Source organism: Pelodiscus sinensis, chromosome 2 (genome assembly GCF_049634645.1).
Source record: "Pelodiscus sinensis isolate JC-2024 chromosome 2, ASM4963464v1, whole genome shotgun sequence".
NCBI lineage: Eukaryota > Metazoa > Chordata > Testudines > Trionychidae > Pelodiscus > Pelodiscus sinensis.
Genome location: NC_134712.1, coordinates 195,176,470 through 195,197,622, shown reverse-complemented (window position 1 = coordinate 195,197,622; position 21,153 = coordinate 195,176,470). Strand labels below are relative to the sequence as shown.

Sequence of the window (21,153 nt, the reverse complement as noted above, 5' to 3'; positions counted from 1 at the left end):
TACTTCATGAACATATGGGGGAGGAGGGAAGCACTATGAATTGACAGTGGACCTGACTTACCATGAAGCAGAGGAAGTGCTGATGTGACTGATGGATGGATGGTGATATGAAAATAGGCATCCTTCATGTCAAGTGCTGCATACCAATTCTCCAGATCCAGAGAGGAGATAAAAGAATTCATGGAAAACATGCGCAACTTCAGCTTCAATAGAAACTTGTTGAGGCCGCAAAGATCTAAGATAAGCCTGAGACCCTCTTTCACTTTTGGGATTAGGAAATAAATGTCCTTTTCTCCTGAGGAACCACCTGTATTGCCCCCATCACCAAGAGTGATTACACCTCCTGTTAGGGAGTCTGTGAAGAGTGAGGGGAAGAGGGACAGACAGGAGGCGGGAGTAGAATTGGAGCACCACAGGACTCATTGGTAGAAGCAGGATATGTAGTTGTCATATCAGGAGAGGAGGATCTGGGGTAACGATTGGTCCACAGTCCTCAAACAACCCCATCAAAATCCCAGCTTGGAGCCGGTCTGGAATTTGCGAGGCCACTGATTCTGTCTAGACAACCAGGACAGAGTCCTTTGTCTGTTATTCCTATCTTTATGCTGTTGGTGGCCAGAGTGGCCTGCATTGCATGGCTGAAGTATGTATTTCTAATGAGTGCATCATGGCTCTGGTGTCTTTGAGGCTGTGTAGCAGAGAATCAGTCTGCTCAGGAAACAAGCCCATGCATTTCCTGAGGAGGTACAATATGCATTGTATCTCCTGAGAATGGAAACAACATCCACCTATCCTTGACTATGCCCATTGATATCAATCAATCAGCAGCATGCAAGGAGGCTTGAAGGACCCATCCACGCCATGGTCTTGCCCTCCTCCATCAGTGCCACAGAGTCTTCCCAACAGCTGAAAGGAGAGCTTTAAACATCTGTGTGGCATCACCGGCATTAAAATTGTAAGGGCTGAGGACTTCCTGCTTGTTTGCTATTCTCAGCTGAAGCCCTCTAGCTGCATATACCTTTCTTCCAAAGATGTCAAGGTGTTTGGCCTCCTTGTCTTTAGGTGCTGGCAAGCCCTGGCATTCCCACTCATTGACCGCCAAGCCTATGCACGAGCAGGCAGGGCACGTAAGTATTTCCTTTCTACCCCTTTCACCATTGGTGGAATAGAGCCTGGGATCTAACAAATGAACAGGTTATTTTTCTCCATGGTCTTTATAAAGGAGAGGGCAACCATGGAAGGCTGCTCCAGGGCCAAGATGTCCAACAGGAGATGCTCTATTTCAGCCTCCTCTAATTGGATGCCCATGTTGCAAGCCACTTGGTGGAGGTTTTGGTAGGCCCTGTGGTCGATAGGAGGAGGCCCTGACACAAATGTCCCTGATACCACCTCATCAGCCCCAGACAGCAAAGGCAAGAATAATGGAGGTCACTGTTGGGCATGGACTTGTGGCAGGAAATGCAAGCACTAAGATTGTGGCACAGGTAGTATACTAACAGTGTGCTACCACTAACTTCCTGTTAATTGATCTCTTTTTTTCACAGACCGTAACCATCTAAACAAAACTCTCTTGAAATGCAAGGTTGGAGGAGTAGAAAATGCACACAGAAGGAGATACACAAATCACAAAACAATCAGCAGAGATTCCGTGCATCCAACAAGTAGTAGTAAATGGATACAAAAGATAGACAAACATAACCAACCATATCCTTCATAAAAAGCTATTTGCACCTTGTTTGCATCTTATTTTCCTGATATTATTTTTCATGTAATTTACACACAATTTGCTTCAGGAAAAGTATTGGTCTGGAAGGAGAGTTCTTAGATGGGCCATAATCTTAATAAAATCGAGACTATGGCTCTGAGAGCCTGCTTTGTTAATGTTGTTCAATCGTATGAATTTTAATTAGAAAAGGAAAGCTTTTTTTACATTGGCCCTGGGGCTTCTGGCTCTTAAGAGCGGAGATAACCAAGAGCCAGGGAATTCAGACTGGAAATGAACATCTGCAAATGATGTTTTGCGAAAAGACATTATCCCAAGAAGCCACACTGATGGACTAAGCTTCAATTTAGGCCATACGTGATGCAGCCTCAGGGCTTATTCAGAAATCCACTCCTTTTGTGTTTTCACAAAAAGCAAGGTATAGAGCTTGCTTGTTGTTGGTCTGAAGAATATCAGCAATTCTCAGAGTGGTTGTATGAAAACTTCTCCAATCTAATTTCAAATATTGGAATTTTGGGTTAGAAACTTGGCCAGGTCTTTTCCGGCTGCACGGTGTCCACATTTCTGTATGTTCATGACCAGTACATGACACCTGCATTTGGGGAACCTGGGTGTTAGCAATAGAAGCTCCCTTGAAATGTCAAGGGATACGGGTGCCTCGACCATGGTTCCAATCCCTGCTCTGTTCTGAGGCCTGCCCACTACTTAGGATGACCATATTTCTCCATGCCCAGTATGGGACACCAAGGCGGGTGTGTGTGTGTGTGTGTCTGCTTCAGCCCCACAGTTGGGGAAGGGAAGAACTGTTGGCACTCAGGGTTTCAGCACCACCAGGGTTGTGGGGGGTGGGGGCAGACACCAGTACTCCAGGCTCCAGCGGCTGAAGCTCCGAGTGCCAGCATTTTCCCCACCCTCCCTGCAGCGATGAAGTTCAGCCCTGCAGCATGCAGCGTGGGGTAGGGAGGGGAGCTACCAGTGCTCGCTTAGCCGCTGGAGCCCTGAGTGCTGGCGGTTCCCTGCCCCCTCACGGGACTGAAACCTAGAGCACTGGTGGCTTTCCCCCAGGGAAATACAGGACAATGAGCCCAATTTAAAAAAAAAAAGTCAGGATGTCAGGAAGAGGGACTAAAGGGACTGACCCAGTAAAAATGGGATGTATAGTCACCCTACCCGAGGTGCTTCCTCCAAGGGCCTTGCCATGCTCCACCCTCACTCTGCCCCAGAGCCTGCTCCTGCTTTGTCCCTTTCCCCACCTATGCCTCACTGCCACCTTCCCCCAGGCCACCCCCACCCATGTCTTTTCCTTTCTTCCTCTGAGGGCTTTACCTGCATGCCACTCTCACCTCTGCCTCCTCTCCAAGGCCCAACTTGTGTCTCTGCCCCAACTACCCCAGTCTCTGAGCCCTAGTCTATGCTAGGGAATTCTTTTGAAATAACCCCCTTTATTTCAAAATAAGTGGAGCGTCCACACTTCCACACTGGTTATTTAGAAATCTGTAATCCTGCTTTCCTCAGGGAACAATGCTTATTTCAAAATTTTGAAAATTTCCTAGCATAGACATGCCCTAATAGTGAAATAACCAGATTTTTAAAATTTTCTAATCAAGGGATTAAGTTGCTAACGTTTTTCCAAATTCTAAGGGTGGGGGGAAGCTTAAGTGACTTCAGAAAGTTAGATCCATGTTATTTTCTCACACCACTTTACTAATGAAAATTTTTCAGTAAGACAGACCAAGAGCAAGGAGCCTTTATATTCATTTTATTACTCTCATCCTCAATTTCATAATTTTTCCGTATGGCAAAATTTTCACTATAGTACGTTCACAACATTTCTGAAGGATTTGGCAAAGTAACATTTACACTGCATTTAAAGTTTTCTTTTAGAATCCATTTGTCTTCCATCCTTCTCCAGAGATAAATCTGTCAATCATGTCCAGTGATCGTTCAGGCTGGTCATAAGGTAAAATATGTCCTCCACCTCGAACAATTACCTTTATGGTGCAAAGAAAGAATAGGTTAATAGTAAATCTGCGCAAAAGTCAATTTGCAAGCACAAAGTAATTAAAACTGGTTTCTCTTATACAGGCAGTCCCCGGGTTACATGGATCCGACTTACATCAGATCCCTACTTACAAACAGGGTGAGGCAACCCCGCACTAGCTGCTTCCCCCCAGCAGACCAGGGAGACACGAAGCTAGCGCCGCCCCCAGCAGACCAGGGAGACGCGGAGCGGCTTTTCTCAGCTGACACCTAAGCTTGAGAATGAAGGACTGAGGGAAGTGAGGGGTGGGAGAATAAAACTGAGCTCTGGAGAAATGTTTGGCCAGAGTTTCCCCTACAAAATGCACCAGTTCCGACTTACATACAAATTCAACTTAAGAACAAACCTACAGTCCCTATCTTGTATGTAACCCGGGGACTGCCTGTATAGAGATTTTACTGTGTGTGCAGAGTCAGAAGATTGAGCAGTAATCTTTCATTCCAGTCAGTAAAATAGAAACAAATATATCCAAAGTGATCTTAGATCAGTTATAACAGGATCAAATAAGTAACAAGGCTAACTTTCACAAAGTTTATTTACAGCCACCAATCCTGGCTCTCAGTGTTCTGTGCTATTTAGTTCTGAGTTGCCCCTAAATGTCTTCTAAAAGCCCAATAAGCAGTGGAACTGTTGGTAATGCTGCTAGACAATACTGATCTCCTGTAGTGTGGTAAATTCTCTGGTTCTGCATCAGTCAGGTCCCGAGGGTGCTGTATGAGAAAGGTTTGACCTCTTGCAGTAGCATTACCATCACATTGTCTGTGATTTAGATTGACTAGTCATATATTCATCTTATTGGAAAATGCTTAAAAGAACAGCACAAGTATATTGTATGATCTAATTTTAGAATCTGAACTTTGGGTCTTAAAATAATAGGTGTAATTTTAGAGTAACTGGTTTAACAAAACAGAAATTGTTAGATTATTACCCTTCTCTTACAAAATGCTAAATGTAAACAAATGTTTGACAATGTCTTCAAGTTATTCCAAAGAAGATATTTTACTGCCGCCCACAATCCCAGTCTGGAGTACTCCAACAAAGTAGTAATCAAGCTCCAGTCTTGGCCATTATCTGACAAAATGACTTCTGTTGAGACATATAGCTGGACCAAGGACATCTAAATGAGTTATTTGTATGAGAAAATACAGCCGCCGACTTTAAAATGTGTTTGGCAGCTGTTGTCTGGACTACATCTCAACAGACTATAACAGCTAAAGGTCATAGTCTCATATATGTCCTGCCACACCCCCACTGCAGCACTAGTCTGACTAGAGTTAAAATATTTATCAGTATGTCTATTAACCCCTTCCCTTTCAAGATGATCATTTCTAGGATCATAATCATATAAATTTCTACTACTGCTTCATAAACCCAGCATTTATAGTTTGAATAAGTATGCATATTCAATTATTATTAACAGTTACAGTCAGATTCCTTTTATTCCAAAGGACCCCGGTGCACTTTAAATGCCAGTTTATCCATTAGATTGGGATCCACAACTGTATAACAGCAACCTCTTAATTGCACTTTGCTACCCTATAGATCTGCTCAACAACCTCCTCATTTGACAAAAACAAACAAAAAAAACCACACCCCACAACAAAAACACCTCCATTTGACAAGCATACCATCCTCTCCATTTGACAAAAATCCCTTTAGTGTCACACACAGGCAGAAGGTAATAAACCAAATAAAATTTTGGCCCATAAAATCCCCTTGTTTCAAGGTCAGAGTCACATGCTCTTTATAGACCACAACCGATCTTAAGATCTGTTTCACATTTCAAAGATGATTGCATCTCCAGTAGCCCAGTATCTTCTGACATCCTGCAGAAGCACAGTTCAGTCTAATGAGAGTGCAGAATAATATTGAATTAATAGGTGGAACTTCTTACAGTACCAGGATATGCCTGAGATGTATTAAAGAACCATCCAGCCCAAATCTCACTTAATTTGAAAGAGTGTCATGGCTTAAAGCTTTTGAATTTCAATTATTTACCTATAATGGTTTCTAGAGCAGTCACTATGGGCACAGGCCGTCCTCGCTATAAGTCCAAGATACTTTCCAAAAAACTTGGACTTATAGTGCAACAACTTAAAGCAGGGAATTTTCTTCCTGTGGCTCACTTCCATTTAAACAAATTGGGGGGAGTATTTCACAGGACTTATAGCGGGGAATGGAAGGACTTATAACGCATGAGTTCCTACAAACATCAACAACTTTAGTGTGGAATGGATGTATACCGGGGCGACATAGTGGGGACACCCTGTACCAATTTTTAAAATGGCCTAGTGACTTAGGCATGTAAATTATTTTTGAAAAAAGAAATAAGGGGCTTTTGTAAATTAAACCATAATATACATTAAACACAATACCTAGTAAAGACACATATGGGGCCAACAGAGAGCCCCCCCTCTACTCCTTCTGGGCTGGAGCACCTTCCCCTCCCCTACCACCTGCCCCCTCTTCAAATTAATACTACGTTTAATTGGTTAACCAATTAAACAGGATTTTACATCCCTAATCTCCATGCTAAACAATTTCTTGATCCTACCCAAGTACGGACTGCCCACTATGGGAAATTAGACATATTTTATAAGACAATGTTAACTGAACTAAACCGCAACCACCACATTCATTGCACTCTGGCTTTGGGATTACTTTAAATCCCAGGAAATGCCAACACTCTATCCCAGATAGCTCTCCATTCCCTAATCCAATTACTACCATGCCCAGAAGGTGCTAGCAGTGTCACAGACACCTGCAGTGTTGTTCCAGATTTCTGTCTTAATCAAAGAACTGCAAAATTTTGCATCACAAAACAGGAATCAAATGAGTAAACCATTACATTTCTTCTCCTCTCCCCCACCCCCCATCTCTGCTTCAAGGAGATAAATACTCTTGGGAGATATTAAGACAACAAAGTTCACAGGCTTCAATTCTCACAGACACTCTCACAAGAAACAAAAGTAATAGTAGCATACAGGGTCTCTGCTTACGTTTTCTGCAACCCAAACTTCCTTTTTTGACTTCAGTGTTGTCAGTAAGGACAGTGTGACTCTAGGATGTGACTAGACTGTCTGGATGTGGATGTTTAGGAATTCCAGAGAGGCTGCTCTCATATGCATAAAGAAAGTTACTCTTCATGTCAGGCTGGACTTGAGTTTAAATCATATTACTAGTATGCATGCAATTATTTCTGTTTGTTAGTTGTAATAATTTTTTAAATCCTCACTCAAATTGTGGTTTTATTCCTCTATCATACTCGGGTGATAGAGCACATAACTCAGTTAACAGATACCATGAATCATGACATTTTACAGTTTTATTCTCTATGTTCAAGGTGAGAACCAACACTGAGAGAGTAAGACTGAACACTTCTGAAATATGGGTCTCCACACAGCTGTTATTCTCACTAGCCTATTTTTTAAAATTGAGAAACCCATTGTTTAGTGCACTTACACATTTAGGGCAGGTTTTAATATGCTTTTTGATGTATTTGTTCTGGTTCCCAGAAAAATGTTTCAAGAATTAAACTCACTGGTTTTCAAAAGGGTAGTAAGCATGTCCTGGGATTCCAGAAGTAAAAAAATCACTAGCTGAGCCTTGTCACTTAATTTGGGAAGGGGGCAGGGGAGAGAGCCATTACCAAAGTCCTCCTTCCAATCACCACTGAAAGTAATTACAGGAATCAGGAAGAGTGAAGATAGCAGAACTGTTCTGAAAGAAGCTAAAAGAAAATGAATTACCCTTTGATTTGTTTTCCAGATTTTACAAATGTCTGTAGTGACAAAATTAGTATCTGGTTATCACTGATACCGAAATAAAAATTCTGTCCTGCAGAGACTCCTGTGTCAAAATGCCCCAATTGTTTTGCTTTATTTTATCCTTTGCTCCTTTCTTTGTTGGCTAGTAGCTAGTTAACTGTAGACAAGAGGTTCTTTGTGGCTTAGTCTAGAATATCAAAATGCATGTACAATTAAACCAGTGAGGAAAGTACTGCAAAACAGATGTAGACAGCCCCAGACATAATTGGGTGGGCATCTGCAGGAAGCACCAAGCACAGAAAGCCAAATCTGTTCTTGCTTTTAGATCTCTGGCAAGCCAGCACAGTTGGCTAATGTTTGTTTTTTCAAGAAGCCTTGTGGCTTTTTGGTAAAGCTCTGCAGTGTCACGCAGACCAGCTGGATTCCTTCTGTGGATTTATTTTTCCCTGGCTGTGTTGTATTGCAGAAGCTGCATGCTCTGTATTATCAGTATATGTGACACCACCTATATTGCAGGCGGTAGATTTTACAGTTAAAGTCACAAAGAAGCTCCATGCTCCTACCCCATTCTCTGCCTACTAGATTGCAGAGGCGGGGGAATAGGGGAATGCTCGGGGCTTCTGTCCTGCAGTGGGGGTAAAGTTAGGGGCTTCTCCCCTCCAGGGAAAAGGATCTTGGGGCTTCACACACAGTACCTCCTCCTCATAGGGCAGAAGTCCAGAGAACCACCATTCTACTGCAGGTGAGAAGCTGTGTGCTCCACCTCCCATGCAAATGTCTTTTAGTTGGAGAACAGAGTGGGTGGACTTGTGGGGCTCCAGGAAATATTTCAGGAGAGTTTAAGCCCCAGTGAACCAGACAGTGTGAGAATGAGACTGATAAAAAGAGAAACTTGCACATGCACATTACATCAGGAAACGGCATCATTCTGTATTCAGACATTGTGTTGTGCAGACTTCGTGCCCGCAATCTCTCTGCATTCTGCAGAATTCAGATGGTGTTTACTATTCACAAATCACATTTGAACATTTTTAGATTTAAGTGATAACCCTACATTAATTTTGTAAATGACAATGACATCTTCAAATTGTTAAGAAATGCAAATATAAGGAACAAAACCAAAGTTTTAAACCAGAACGAGGGGAAGATTTTGATTCATTGCTAAAAGTAGCAAACAGTGTGCCCTAGTCTCAAAGCAGCATTCACTACAAAACCAGCAACTTGAAACATCACTGTGAAATAAATCACAATTTTCTGTCTAAATACTCTCTTGAATCAGAATTAAGGAAAAACAATTTAACTGCATTAAAACTACGCCTAAACAGTCAATAGGCACTACTTTCAGTGGTAGATAAGGAAGCTGATAATGACTGACGCTAGTTATTCTGTGTCATGAAATATCAAAATGCAGGACTATGTAGCACTTTAAAGACTAACAAGATGGTTTATTAGATGATGAGCTTTCGTGGGCCAGACCCACTTCCTCAGATCAAATAGTGGAAGAAAATAGTCACAACCATATATACCAAAGGATACAATTAAAAAAATGAACACGTATGAAAAGGACAAATCACATTTCAGAACAGAAGGGGGATGCCGGGGGGGGGGGGGGGAGGGAGGAGGAAGGAAGGTAAGTGTCTGTGAGTTAATGATATTAGAGGTGGGGAAAATTAGATGTCTGTGAGCTAATACCATTAGCGGTGATAATTGGGGAAGCTATCTTGGTAATGGGTAAGGTAGTTGGGGTCTTTGTTCAACCCCCCCGGAGAGTGTCGAATTTGAACATGAATGACAGTTCAATGTACATTGGACAAACATCTCAGACACTTCGCCAAAGGATTAATGCCCACAAAACAGATATCAGACAAGATCACAAAGAAAAAACTATTTCTTGCCATTTCAACCAGTAAGGACACTGTCTCAACGACTTAACCACCTGCATTCTACTACAAATACCTTTTACGTCTGCACTTGAAAGGGAATCCTCTGAACTGTCATTCATGTTAAAATTAGACACTCTCCAGGGGGGGGGGGGGGGATTGAACAAAGACCCCCAACTACCTTACCCATTACCAAGATAGCTTCCCCAATTATCACCTCTAATACCATTAGCTCACAGACATCTAACTTTCCCCACCTCTAATATCATTAACTCACAGACACTTACCTTCCTTCCTCCTCCCTCCCCCCCCCCCCCGGCATCCCCCTTCTGTTCTGAAATGTGATTTGTCCTTTTCATACGTGTTCATTTTTTTAATTGTATCCTTTGGTATATATGGTTGTGACTATTTTCTTCCACTATTTGATCTGAGGAAGTGGGTCTGGCCCACGAAAGCTCATCATCTAATAAACCATCTTGTTAGTCCTGCATTTTGCTTCAGCTACACCAGACTAACACGGCTACATTTCTGTTACTATTCATGAAATATCATTTGTGCTAAATATTCATGTGATGGAGAAAGGTAAAAGGAATATTGCAGGAGTGGTTACAATTTTAGATTTAAGTAACACAAAAGTTCAATGGCTAATAAGGAAATTTCTAGTGCACACCACACCATGGAGAGTAGTATCTACCTGATGAGTGCTGATGTTGCAAGCAAGATGCGAAATGATCTAAAGAATTCTCTATTATTTGGCCTACCTGTCAATGGATCTGCAGATATACACCACAACTAGAGATATTTGTTTGTAATTGTCAAAGATGATGTGTTGGGACTTAGTGGCACTAAAAGAACACGCAATGTTGAGGTAAAGAATGCAGTTGAGAAAGCACAACAAATGCCAATGTACCATTGGATAAACTTATCAGTATTGCCACAGATGGAACACCCACAAAACTGTGAATAAAAATGTGGAAAAAAAACCTCATTTCCAAAAAGTTTCTCCCTGTTGATTACATTATCCATCATGAACATCTTGCAGGTAGATACTTCAAGTACAACAATGAATCTTAGAAACCATCAATTTCATCTGTTCAAATGGAAAGACTTGTCAAATTCAAAACTGTTATAGAAGAGCAGGATCTTGAAGACAAACTTAAAGATCTTTCTCCTGTTTTGTGATGGAAACCAGCAAGGTCTTAAATAGATAGAATGTTAGTATGTTTTTAAAACTGCATATGTAAAATGTTGTTTGTATTTTGCAGGTCTCAAACTTCTGAAAATTATTGTATGCAGCTTGGCAGGTCAATAAGTTTAGCCACCCCTGCTATAGTGCTTACTATGGATTGGTGAAGTTAGTCTTTGAAAAGAGATTTCTACAGTCCTCAAATTGAAGGCTGGTAAACACATAGGCTACGTCTACACTGGCCCCTTTTCCGGAAGGGGCATGTAAATTTCACCTATCGTAGTAGGGAAATCCGCGGGGGATTTAAATATCCCCCGCGGCATTTAAATAAAAATGTCCGCCGCTTTTTTCCGGCTTTTAAAAAAGCCGGAAAAGAGCGTCTACACTGGCCCCGATCCTCCGGAAAAAGCGCCCTTTTCCGGAGGCTCTTATTCCTACTTCAAAGGATAAGAATAAGAGCCTCCGGAAAAGGGCGCTTTTTCCGGAGGATCGGGGCCAGTGTAGACGCTCTTTTCCGGCTTTTTTAAAAGCCGGAAAAAAGCGGCGGACATTTTTATTTAAATGCCGCGGGGGATATTTAAATCTCCCGCGGATTTCCCTACTACGATAGGTGAAATTTACATGCCCCTTCCGGAAAAGGGGCCAGTGTAGACGAGCCCATAGAGAAAAAATGGAAACAAGGACACCAAGAGTAAAAGGACAGGTGAATAAAAACAGAACTACATTTTTGATTCTGGACCAAGAGGAAAGACGATGGCTTGAGAAAGACATTTCAGCTCAGGTTCTTATGCCTGGCATCCAGCTGCTGCAAAAAACCCACACAAGTACAAATAAAATGTGTGTACAATATTTGATGACACCTATATTCTGTACTCCAAGATCCCAGCTACTGGCTAAGTGACTGGCTTTCTCCAGAGTTCTTTCTAAGTTGCATGCTTGCACAAAAAAAATTCTACCCTGCACACCTCCAAGCAGAGCTGCACAGCAGTGTGAAAGGAGGCAGGCAGCTGCTCGGGCAGCCGTGGCGGGAGGAGTTGAGTAGCAGGTGGGTGGGCAGCTGCTCTGGCCAGGACCAGGGCCAGAACTGCATTGTGGGTGGGCGGGCAGCTGCTTGGGCTGGGGCCAGGGCTGCGTAGTGGGTGGGTTTTGTCAGGGAGAAATTGAGAACTAAATAACAGTTGTAACTGTTGAAAAGCTTAAGGCTGAAAATTAAAGGGAATGAACAAACTTTTATTTGATTTTGTAAAAACTGGATTCATCTCCTTGAATGTTGTGTATTACTGGAAATTGCTAAACATTTAGATTTATAGCTATGACAGTGAGATTTGCTCTTTTAAAGTCTCTTTCCTGCTCTGCTCCATCCAGCCCAGGCTAGGTTCGTGTGGCGGGCGGGCGGCTGCTCTGGCTGGCCGGGGCAAAGATGTCGGTTTTCAGGACCTCCTAATCATTAACACTGTCTCTAAAAGTAAACTGTCCTATCAATGTCCATCCAGTGAAAATGGCTAGTTAACAGCAGTAAATCAGGAAAAAAGGAATTACAAATAGTTTCAAAGGAAGTTTATTCAGCAATAAAAAGAGACTAAGTCCCACCATCAACAAAAAAATCATAATAAGCAACATTTCATTAATGTGAACTGCATATATAAAGTGATACAAAACCAAAAGATTTTATAAAGATGCTAAATCTTCAAATACTTAACAAAAGAAGGAAACCTTGTCTGAATGAGTAGAAAACCACAGGCTTTGCCCTCCAAACTTTTCAGCTGGAGCTGGGGTTAATCTCTTTGAAGAAAATTGGGTCCATTTTACAGAAGCCCTACTTATTCATGCATTTCAGAATACATTTAGTAGAAAATTCATTATATGAAACATTTATTCCATGAATAAATTAGAGACTATGAAATATAGTGCAATAAAAATGTTGCTGCTAAAAAGATTTTTATGGGTGAAATAATGTGAAAATTAGTAACATTAACTATGATTCTCCTTAAACAAGAATAGTCTCCCATACAATTATTTTGACATGCTCTGGCATGCGTAATCACAGATATATTAAAATAATGCTACAGAAAAGAATCAGAATTTAGGAAGACACCAAAAAGTACTGGAATGGAACAAGGAACCATTCCTACACCAGTGACTTTAACCAGAGTTTTGCCATTGACTTCAAAGAATGCAGATTAGAACTCTAAAGTTGTGGCTTCTCTTTGCAAAATGGTTAGTAAGAGTATCTGAAAATAATTTTCTTTCTGTATCTATTGTTAGGTAAGATATTAAAGCATGACATGGCTGAGTTTAATTAAGCTAACCCTCCACATGTACCAAATATAATGGCTCAAAATATGCCAGTATGGTTGTTTAGTCATTAGATCATCTGCTAAAAATTTCTGAACTCAATATGTAAATAAAGATGTCATATTCCATTATGCTAGATGTACATAGCTATGCCTCGGTTTCCCCTCGCTACAATTGAGAGGCCACATGCATTAGTGATTGTGAGGCAGTCAGATACTGGAGTGAAGGAAGACGGGGTGAATTCCTTGGTAGACAGTCTGCATGTGTCCCAGTAAGGCTGGGGAACATTAACACAGGCCTTTTAAATCAGAGCTCTGATGCCTTTAGGAAAGAGTCTCACTTCATTCAGTTGGTACAGTTGCTCCTTCATTTGGCTGTGGGTCTTTTTACAGGTGCTCTTCACATTGGACCTAGCCAGTCTCTTGAGTCTACTTCATGCCTCGTCCCCCATCTGCTCCCTATTTGTCCTGGGTGGGGGACAGAGACTAGCCACAGCACAATGTTAATTATTGCTTGTTTTAGTATTCTTTCTTCCATAACATATATCTAAGTTATTTGTTAGTAGCTGGTGGGTGTCATGACGGCACACATCTGAACAAGCGCACATGACCTCAATATTGGTGCACAAGACAAAACCGACTCTGCTCATTAATGGAAAATGTTAGTGGGAACTCTGGCTTTTTCTTCATATTGAATCCTGGTAGCAACCTTAAAACTCACTTCTCACCGACAGTAGTATCTTATTAATTGTCAACTGGCCACTAGAGCAAGGAAAGATTAATATTTTAGCTAAGACTCTGTAAAACATGTCACATATATATTTTAGTTTGCTTTGATTCAAACTTCGAAGTCTACAGTGTCTATTTAACTCTTTGTTCTCTCAATGCTCAAAATGCCATGGACCTTCCACACACACAGTCAGCTAAACCAAGAATGTTTTCACAGCTATAGAAAACAGTATTAAGTTTTAATTTAAGCAGTCACATCTAGACCTATACCTAATAGGAAAAGATGAAGCAATATATCCAATAACAGGACAGCGGGTATGTCTGCACTGCAAAAAAGACCCACAACAGAAAGTCTCTGAGCCTGGTTCAACTGACTCAGGCTTGCAGGGCTCATGCTGCAGGCTAAACATGCTATAGGCTAAACATAGTTGGGATTGGTCCTGCCTAGAGCAGGGGGCTGGACTTGATGACCTCCTGAGGTCTCTTCCAGCTCTATGATTCTATGATGTTCAGACTTGAGCTACGGAGACCACCCATGGTCACCAGGTTTCAGAGCCTAGGCTCCAGCCTGAGTCCAAACAACTATATTTACTCCCATAATGTAAGGTCAAGTCAATTGACCTGGCCTTTGAGACTCACTGCCGCAGAATTATTATTATTATTATTATTATTATTATTTTTTATTATTTTTTTGCAGGGTAAGATGTACACCATCATGCCTTGTAAGATCAAAAGCTTTGAAGAATTGAAGTGATCTGGAATGAGGAGGCCATGTCTTTGACCAGATAAGTAGATTCTCTATGTTAATAGCTCTGTCTCTAAAAAAAAAAAGAGTAGATTTACATAAATAAAAGAAAGGGAACAAGGGCGACAGATAGCCAAAGGTTAACTCAATAAAGGAACGCGAACACACACGCACACAGAGCTCAATGAAGTCTCATTCTATACCTACCTCCTGCCCCCCTCCGTAACAGCCCAGAGGAGTCACCATACCTCAAGGTCAATGGTATCAAAAGCAGCATCTATTCTATGGCAGTATTATTGAACATTAGCTATTGATATAAATACTATTTATATTTGACTCTTAATGCTATTTTAAGTATAAAAAAATAATAAAGTTAATTTTAGAACAAGGGAATCTGAGTCTGGCCAGTTTGACTCTTTCTCCCAGTAGAGTTCACTGCAGAAGTTGTATACTAGGAGTGGGCAAAATCCAGCCTGCTAAGTCTTTGGATCCAGCCCACAGCCCACTCCGCTGTAACCCTAAGGCAGGTTCCCTGCCCACCAGAGTCCCTGGCTGCACCATGTGCCTCTTTGCATTGGGGGATGTTAAAGCGTAGTCAACTGCTCGACTACTTGCTATCTCTGTATCTGAGGCAGCAAGGGAAGGGGGAGGGAAGACAGTTGATGGTGCTGGGGAGTGCTGGCTTAAAAGCAGAGGCAGCAGGAGGTGGAGACAGGGAAGTCTGCTCCGGCAGTGGCTCCCACCTACAGGTGTCCCAGCAGGAAGTTACTCCCCCACCCCTGTGGACAGGGGCTGCTGCCACCAAGCAGCTGCTGTTCCCAGAAGCCTGGGCTGGCTGCACACAGTGGCTGCTGGACTCAGCACGAGCAAGGACCAAGTAGTCCCAGCTCACGCTGGTCCAAGACGCTGCTCCTCTGCATTTTAAATTAATAAGACTCCAGTGGCTCTTGCTACATTTAAAATGCAGAGCCACAGTGCAGGTGGCTCCTGGAGCCAGCATGGGCCGGGACTGCTCAGTCTCAGCTTGAGCTGGCTCTGGAAGCTAACCATGGTGTGGCTCTGCAGAGTGGTCCTTATCGACAAATTGTGTAGTCGATACAGATTTGTATTGCCTACACGACTAGCCAGATAACCACAATTTAACAGCCTTACTTTGCATGCTGTGCTGGGGAAGAGGGGCGAAGGAGACTTCATGCACTGCCCCTGCCCCCAACATAATAATCGCGGTTCCCAGTGGCTGGCCATTCCACAGTAGATGTGTGTGTTTGCCACGTGCATCAATACTGGAAGTTTTTTCCCTTAGCAGTATCCACAGGGGAGCACCTCTAGCAACCTCTAGAATGATGCTTCCATGGCATGTTGAAAGGGGTGCTATATGCTCTCCCCATTCTCAGGGTAAGCTGCTGGTGGATTGGGACATTTTGTTTACTTGGAGAGTCCACAGGCACAGAGACCCTCAGCTCCTAGAGCCTACAATTCACCATTCCCAGCCAATGGGACCTGTGAGAAGAGGCACATGCAGTGGAATGTGCTGGCTGCCACGGTTCACCCATGGGTCAGAAGCCACCCCCTGAAATACAGGATTGGTTTATGAAATGGTCAGACATTTGTTGCCATTTTTACCTATACATTTTGGGGGTCAACTTATACGAATGGGCCAAAAATGAATAGATACAAAATATTGTTTTATCTGAACAAAAAACGACATTGGTCAATTAGGGCCAGTCTAATCTCACTTTGTAGTAATGATAACAGAGTTTCTCAGTAATGGATTTATAAAAAAAAGTATGTTATACATTCAAGCTGGAAGAAAAGTTACTAAAAATGTGTCACGTATGTGCAAGAGCATCGATTTAAGAAGGATCAGCATCAAATATTCATAGAGATTGCACAACGCAGATATTAAATCCAGCGTCTCTGCTGTTTTCTTCATGAACAGTTGTCCCTGTGCCTGTGCAATTTAAAAATCAATCAGTCAAATCCATTTGAAGTTGAACAAAACAGTTTGTTTCAATTTCTAGCTTAATAGTTTGGAACATTTTAAAAATAAAAAAGGACATTTCCAAATGATCTTTCATTTAGCAGTGTAAATCGAAAAAAAATTGAAACAAAGCATTTTGACTTTTAGAATTCCCACCACTCTCAACAAATAACTTTTAAGCAAAGCAGACATGAATTTACAAAACATTCTACTGTTGCTGAACCCACTTTTTTTTTTTCAAAAAGAGTTTTCTCAAAAAAAAAAAAAAATTTTTTTTTCACCTAGATCTGATCAGAAGCATAATTAATTCAGTTGCTCTTCTTGGCAGGAATCAAATGCTGTCTGCAGTTTAAGAATTACCAAAATATAGCCGTTCCCACCCCCTTTTTTTTTTGGGAGAACTAACTGTCCTTGGTAATAATTATCCCAAATCTATTTAGCAGTTTCTTTCTTCCATTAAAAACTTCTATTGTTTTAGATATTTACTGATATCTGCTTTCTGCAATCCATAGCAATCCATAAAATCCTTTTAAGGATCTGAATTCAGTAACATGCTTAAGCAAAAGTTAATTGAGTACAATAGTCATAAGACTTAAGCACTTTGTTGAACAGAAGCCAAATACTTTTAAGTCATATTTCTGTTCAATTAGTAGAACTTCTTAAGTTATTCTGAACAAATATTTTTTCTTGCAAGACTTGGGTAAAACTGAGGGAACTGGCTTGGATATTATCCAAGTTCTGGCCAATGGTCGTTTAAACCGCTGAGTAAAAATTACTGGGAAATACATTAAGGACTGGTGAGGTTTTGCCTAAACAACAGAGATACAATGCTTTTGCTTATTCCCTCTCACATGGAGCAGGAAGTTGGGATGTAAATTGTCCATTTGGATGATTATGTTCCCTCAGAAATTGTTACAAACGGTTACACTAGAGCTCTTTTAATATGATAGGGCAGATCCTCTGAAATCAATGGTGCTATGCAGACTTACACTAGCTAAGGATGTGATTTCCATGGGGAATTCATTTTTTATTTCTGCACTTCAGTTTAGCAAATTTAAGCCTGTTCTTGCTTTTAAAAAAAAAAAAAAAAAGCTCAATTCAATGAACTAGAATCTGGAAGGTAATTCAGATTACATTTTCCAGGTACAGGTGTGTAATTCCCATAAACTGAATAAGGGCCTTAGCATGGGTATAGCTTCTGTGTAAGCTACTAAAATTTTAGATTTAGATTTTTAAAGCATAATTAAAATTTTATTTTTATATTTATCTACATGTAGAAACACATCAGCATATGATGAAGTTGCAACCATTCCCCATCTCTGCTGTGCATTACTTAGCAGTGTCATGGGATTCCTGCAGTCAGTCTTTAAGGGTATGTCTACACTGGCCCCCTAGTTCGAACTAGGGAGGCTAATGTAGGCATTCGAAGTTGCCTGCTATTTCGAATTAAAGCCCCTTGCACTACCTCCTTGCAGGAGGAATAACAGGTAGTTCAATTTAGGGCTTTTAATTCAAAATACCGGGTCTCTGCTGTGTGTAGATGCGGACAGTTAGTCCAGACTTGTACATTTAAAAAATGGCGTCCGGGAAGATGCAAATCAAGTGTGGGATATTTAAATCCCGGGCTTGATTTGCAACTTCAAATGCCTACATTAGCCTCCCTAGGGGGCTAGTGTAGACATACCCTAAAATACTATAAAAAGTAGACACTTAAGAGGAATACAGACTCATCAAATGCGATCAGATCCATATTCTTACTTATATCAGTTGAGTTCCAGCACCCAATATGAGTGTTAAAAGAAGTTATTTGTTCTGCCCCAATCACTACACCACAATGTGCAGATCTCACATCTTCATTGACTTAAAGCTTTGGTGTTTTGTGAACGTACATAAGTTACCTTTGAGATAATGTTCTTAGATCTTCATTCCCTCCTTTTCTTGTCCAGGAACATACTAAAAAATGCACCAGTTTAACTAGATTAACTAAATCTATTTTAAAATCTAGTTCAACTGATGCAGACACCTACATGTATACACACTGAAGCTAAATTAATATAAGCAAGGCATAAGCCAGTTTAAGTTGGTAACATCTTAAAATTGATCTCTAAAGTAGGGGATTTCACTTTTTAAAATCAATTTTAAAAAATGTTTAATTAGTTAACTGGTATTAACACACTGAGGCCTGGTCTACACTAGAACAGAAAGGTCAGCTTAAGGTACGAAACTCCAGCTATGTGAAATACCTTACCTTATGCCAAACTTTGATGGTGTTCACACAGTGGGAGGCTGACAGGAGCAAACATTCCTGTTGGCTTCCTTTGCTCCTTGTGACTGCAAGGAGTACAAACGCCAGAAGGAGCTGCCCTCAGCATTTGATTTATGGGGCTCTACTTGATCCACTAAATCTAACACCAGGAAATCAACCTCCAGAACGTGCCCTGAGAGTCTAACATACTGTAGTTGAAGATAAGAATCGAGAGCTTGCAGAAAATAAGGTTAAATTTTTGGCAAACAGAGATACATGCTTCTGCTAATACTAAAGAGAAAGTCCATCATCATTTAAGTCCATTTTTTTCCATTACCATATGCTTGTTATGTGTAAAGAGTCTACAGATCCAAGTTCCACAGAGAATGCTTTTGTTATTGCAGAACAATTCTATTTTATACTTGAGCAGTAAGAGGAGAGAATCTTTGCCAAAGTTTTAAATCACCTACATAAAATGCAAAGACCTAGATGTAAAGTTAAACACCTCTTATCACAAACACATGTGATTCTATTTTTTTTTTTACTGAATATTATGCAACGTTAGAATATCTTTTAATCCTATATGTATCTGATATTCACAGGAAAAGCAAATCATGGGTTGAAGTTTGCTAAAGGCCTTTGATTTTGGCAATAAGCTACCTTTTAAGTGTCCTTTTTTCACAACTGCAAGTGGCATATTATGGTCTACATTAAACGAGACGTTCAATACATTGGCCTTTCCAAAAAATAATTTACATCATGGAGCATGCCAGAAATACATGGGACAGGTCAGAAACCTCCACAAAAAGAGTCCAGAAAGGAGGACATAAGGTGTTCTAAGCCATAGTCTACAGAAGTATATTGTGCTGCATGCAAAGAATGTTAAATTGTGTTTCCATCAACTATTTAATTAGCTGATTAATTTCCATCAACTACTCAGTTAGCTGAGAAGGGGGGAAACTGGAATGCCGTAGTGGGGTTAGATCCCAGCCTTGCTCTTACTACATTTAAGAGGCAGCAGCACAGCATGTATAATGTAGTAAGAACCTCAAACAGTGGATGCAATAGCATATATAAAGAAAGTTGATTTCTTGGGTATGTCTACATCACAGGGCTAAAGTTGAATTAAGCTACGCAACTTCAGCTACGTCAATTGCATAGCTTAAGTGAAAATATTTATTTTGGCTTTTCATGCTGTCTACACAGCAGGATGTCGAAGGAAGAACACTCTTCCTTCGACTTCCCTTACTCCTCATGAAATGAAGGTTATAGGAGTTGAAGTAAGAAGTCCTTCAGCTCAACATTATTTCGAAATAATGGCTTGCTGTGCAGACACTATTATTTTGGAATGACGTTATTCCAAAATAATGCCGCTGTGTAGACATAGCTTTATTTTTTTACACTCCAACAATCTCAAACCTTATGTGTCTTTGCTCCATGATACTCTTCAATATATGGTCCCTCGGGTGAGATTACTAACAAAGGTACCAATTGTGACAGTATCAGGAAGAGTATAGGCTGCCAACTAGTTCTACAGGCTTGACTTTGCTTATAAATATCAGGACATTTGAGCATTTTGCCAATTTAATATTAGCCAAAGTGGACTTAGAGGCTCATATTTCATAATTATACTTCAGAACTAGCATGTGCTCATATATGGGTGAATTTCTAATTTTGAAAAGCAAAGTACAACAAAATTCAGTACAAAGAAGTGTCTGTGTTTGTCACCAACATCTAGTGTCCAATCCCTGATTCCTGTAACCTCCAATTATCTGCAAGAGGTAGCCATATTGTGGTAAAATATTATATTGTTAGTATTTGGCCAACTCATTTTTTAAATGAGAGTCATGGAGATGTCATGTTGGAAAAGCAAAAGTAACTGTAAATATGATTTTAACATGGGTGGTTTTGGAATCCGGTTCCAATTTTAGTGCTGTGATAACAGTTTTTATCATAGAAGATACTATAAAAGATCCAAATCGACGAAACCCAAGTTAGTTTTTCCAAGTGTGGTCTAAGGCACATGCCTAAACATTAAGAATGCAGACAATCCCAATGAAGTACCTTTTTGAACTAGGGTCTTAAAAGAAGTTTTTAACCTGAGAGTAGGGCCAAGAGATTATTATTTCTTACTCAAACTCTGTCTTTTCAGTCTTTTGTGTTGAATTAGCATAATCATGGAGCTCTTGCTTTCTATTGGCTTCCTAGGCAGACAATGGGTATAATTTGGGATGAACAATTTTTTAGTTCCAACAGTTTTCTATAGTACTACTCATATTCAAATAAATTAATGTAACAACATAAAATTGCTCTTAATGAAGAAAGTTACTGAAGCATTAATGACAACAAACTTCAAACAAGCATCATGCGAGTTTATTTTTTCCTTGCCTTTCAGATTTTCACTGCAGCCGTATTGCTGCCCATACACAGACTTATCCATCAAAATATTGACAATATAATGCATCCTTCTTTAGGATTAGAAAACTAAAGTAAGTAAGTAGAGTTATCTATTGATGCCTGAATACTGGTAATATAGCAGAATTTTTGGAAGTCATCTCAATC

The 21,153-nt window shown here is 40.6% G+C and overlaps 1 protein-coding gene across 2 annotated transcripts in view; it reads right to left on the bottom strand.

The window, feature by feature from the left end:
• Positions 1–3,465: 3,465 nt before the first annotated feature.
• The window catches only part of CPVL (carboxypeptidase vitellogenic like), a 118,243-nt gene continuing 100,555 nt past the window's right edge, over positions 3,466–21,153 (bottom strand). For both annotated transcript variants that reach the window (XM_075922148.1, XM_075922149.1), the window contains one exon: positions 3,466–3,714. In XM_075922148.1, the coding sequence (XP_075778263.1) occupies positions 3,604–3,714 (111 nt within the window). In that variant the 3' untranslated portion in view covers positions 3,466–3,603. The remainder of the gene's footprint in view (positions 3,715–21,153) is intronic.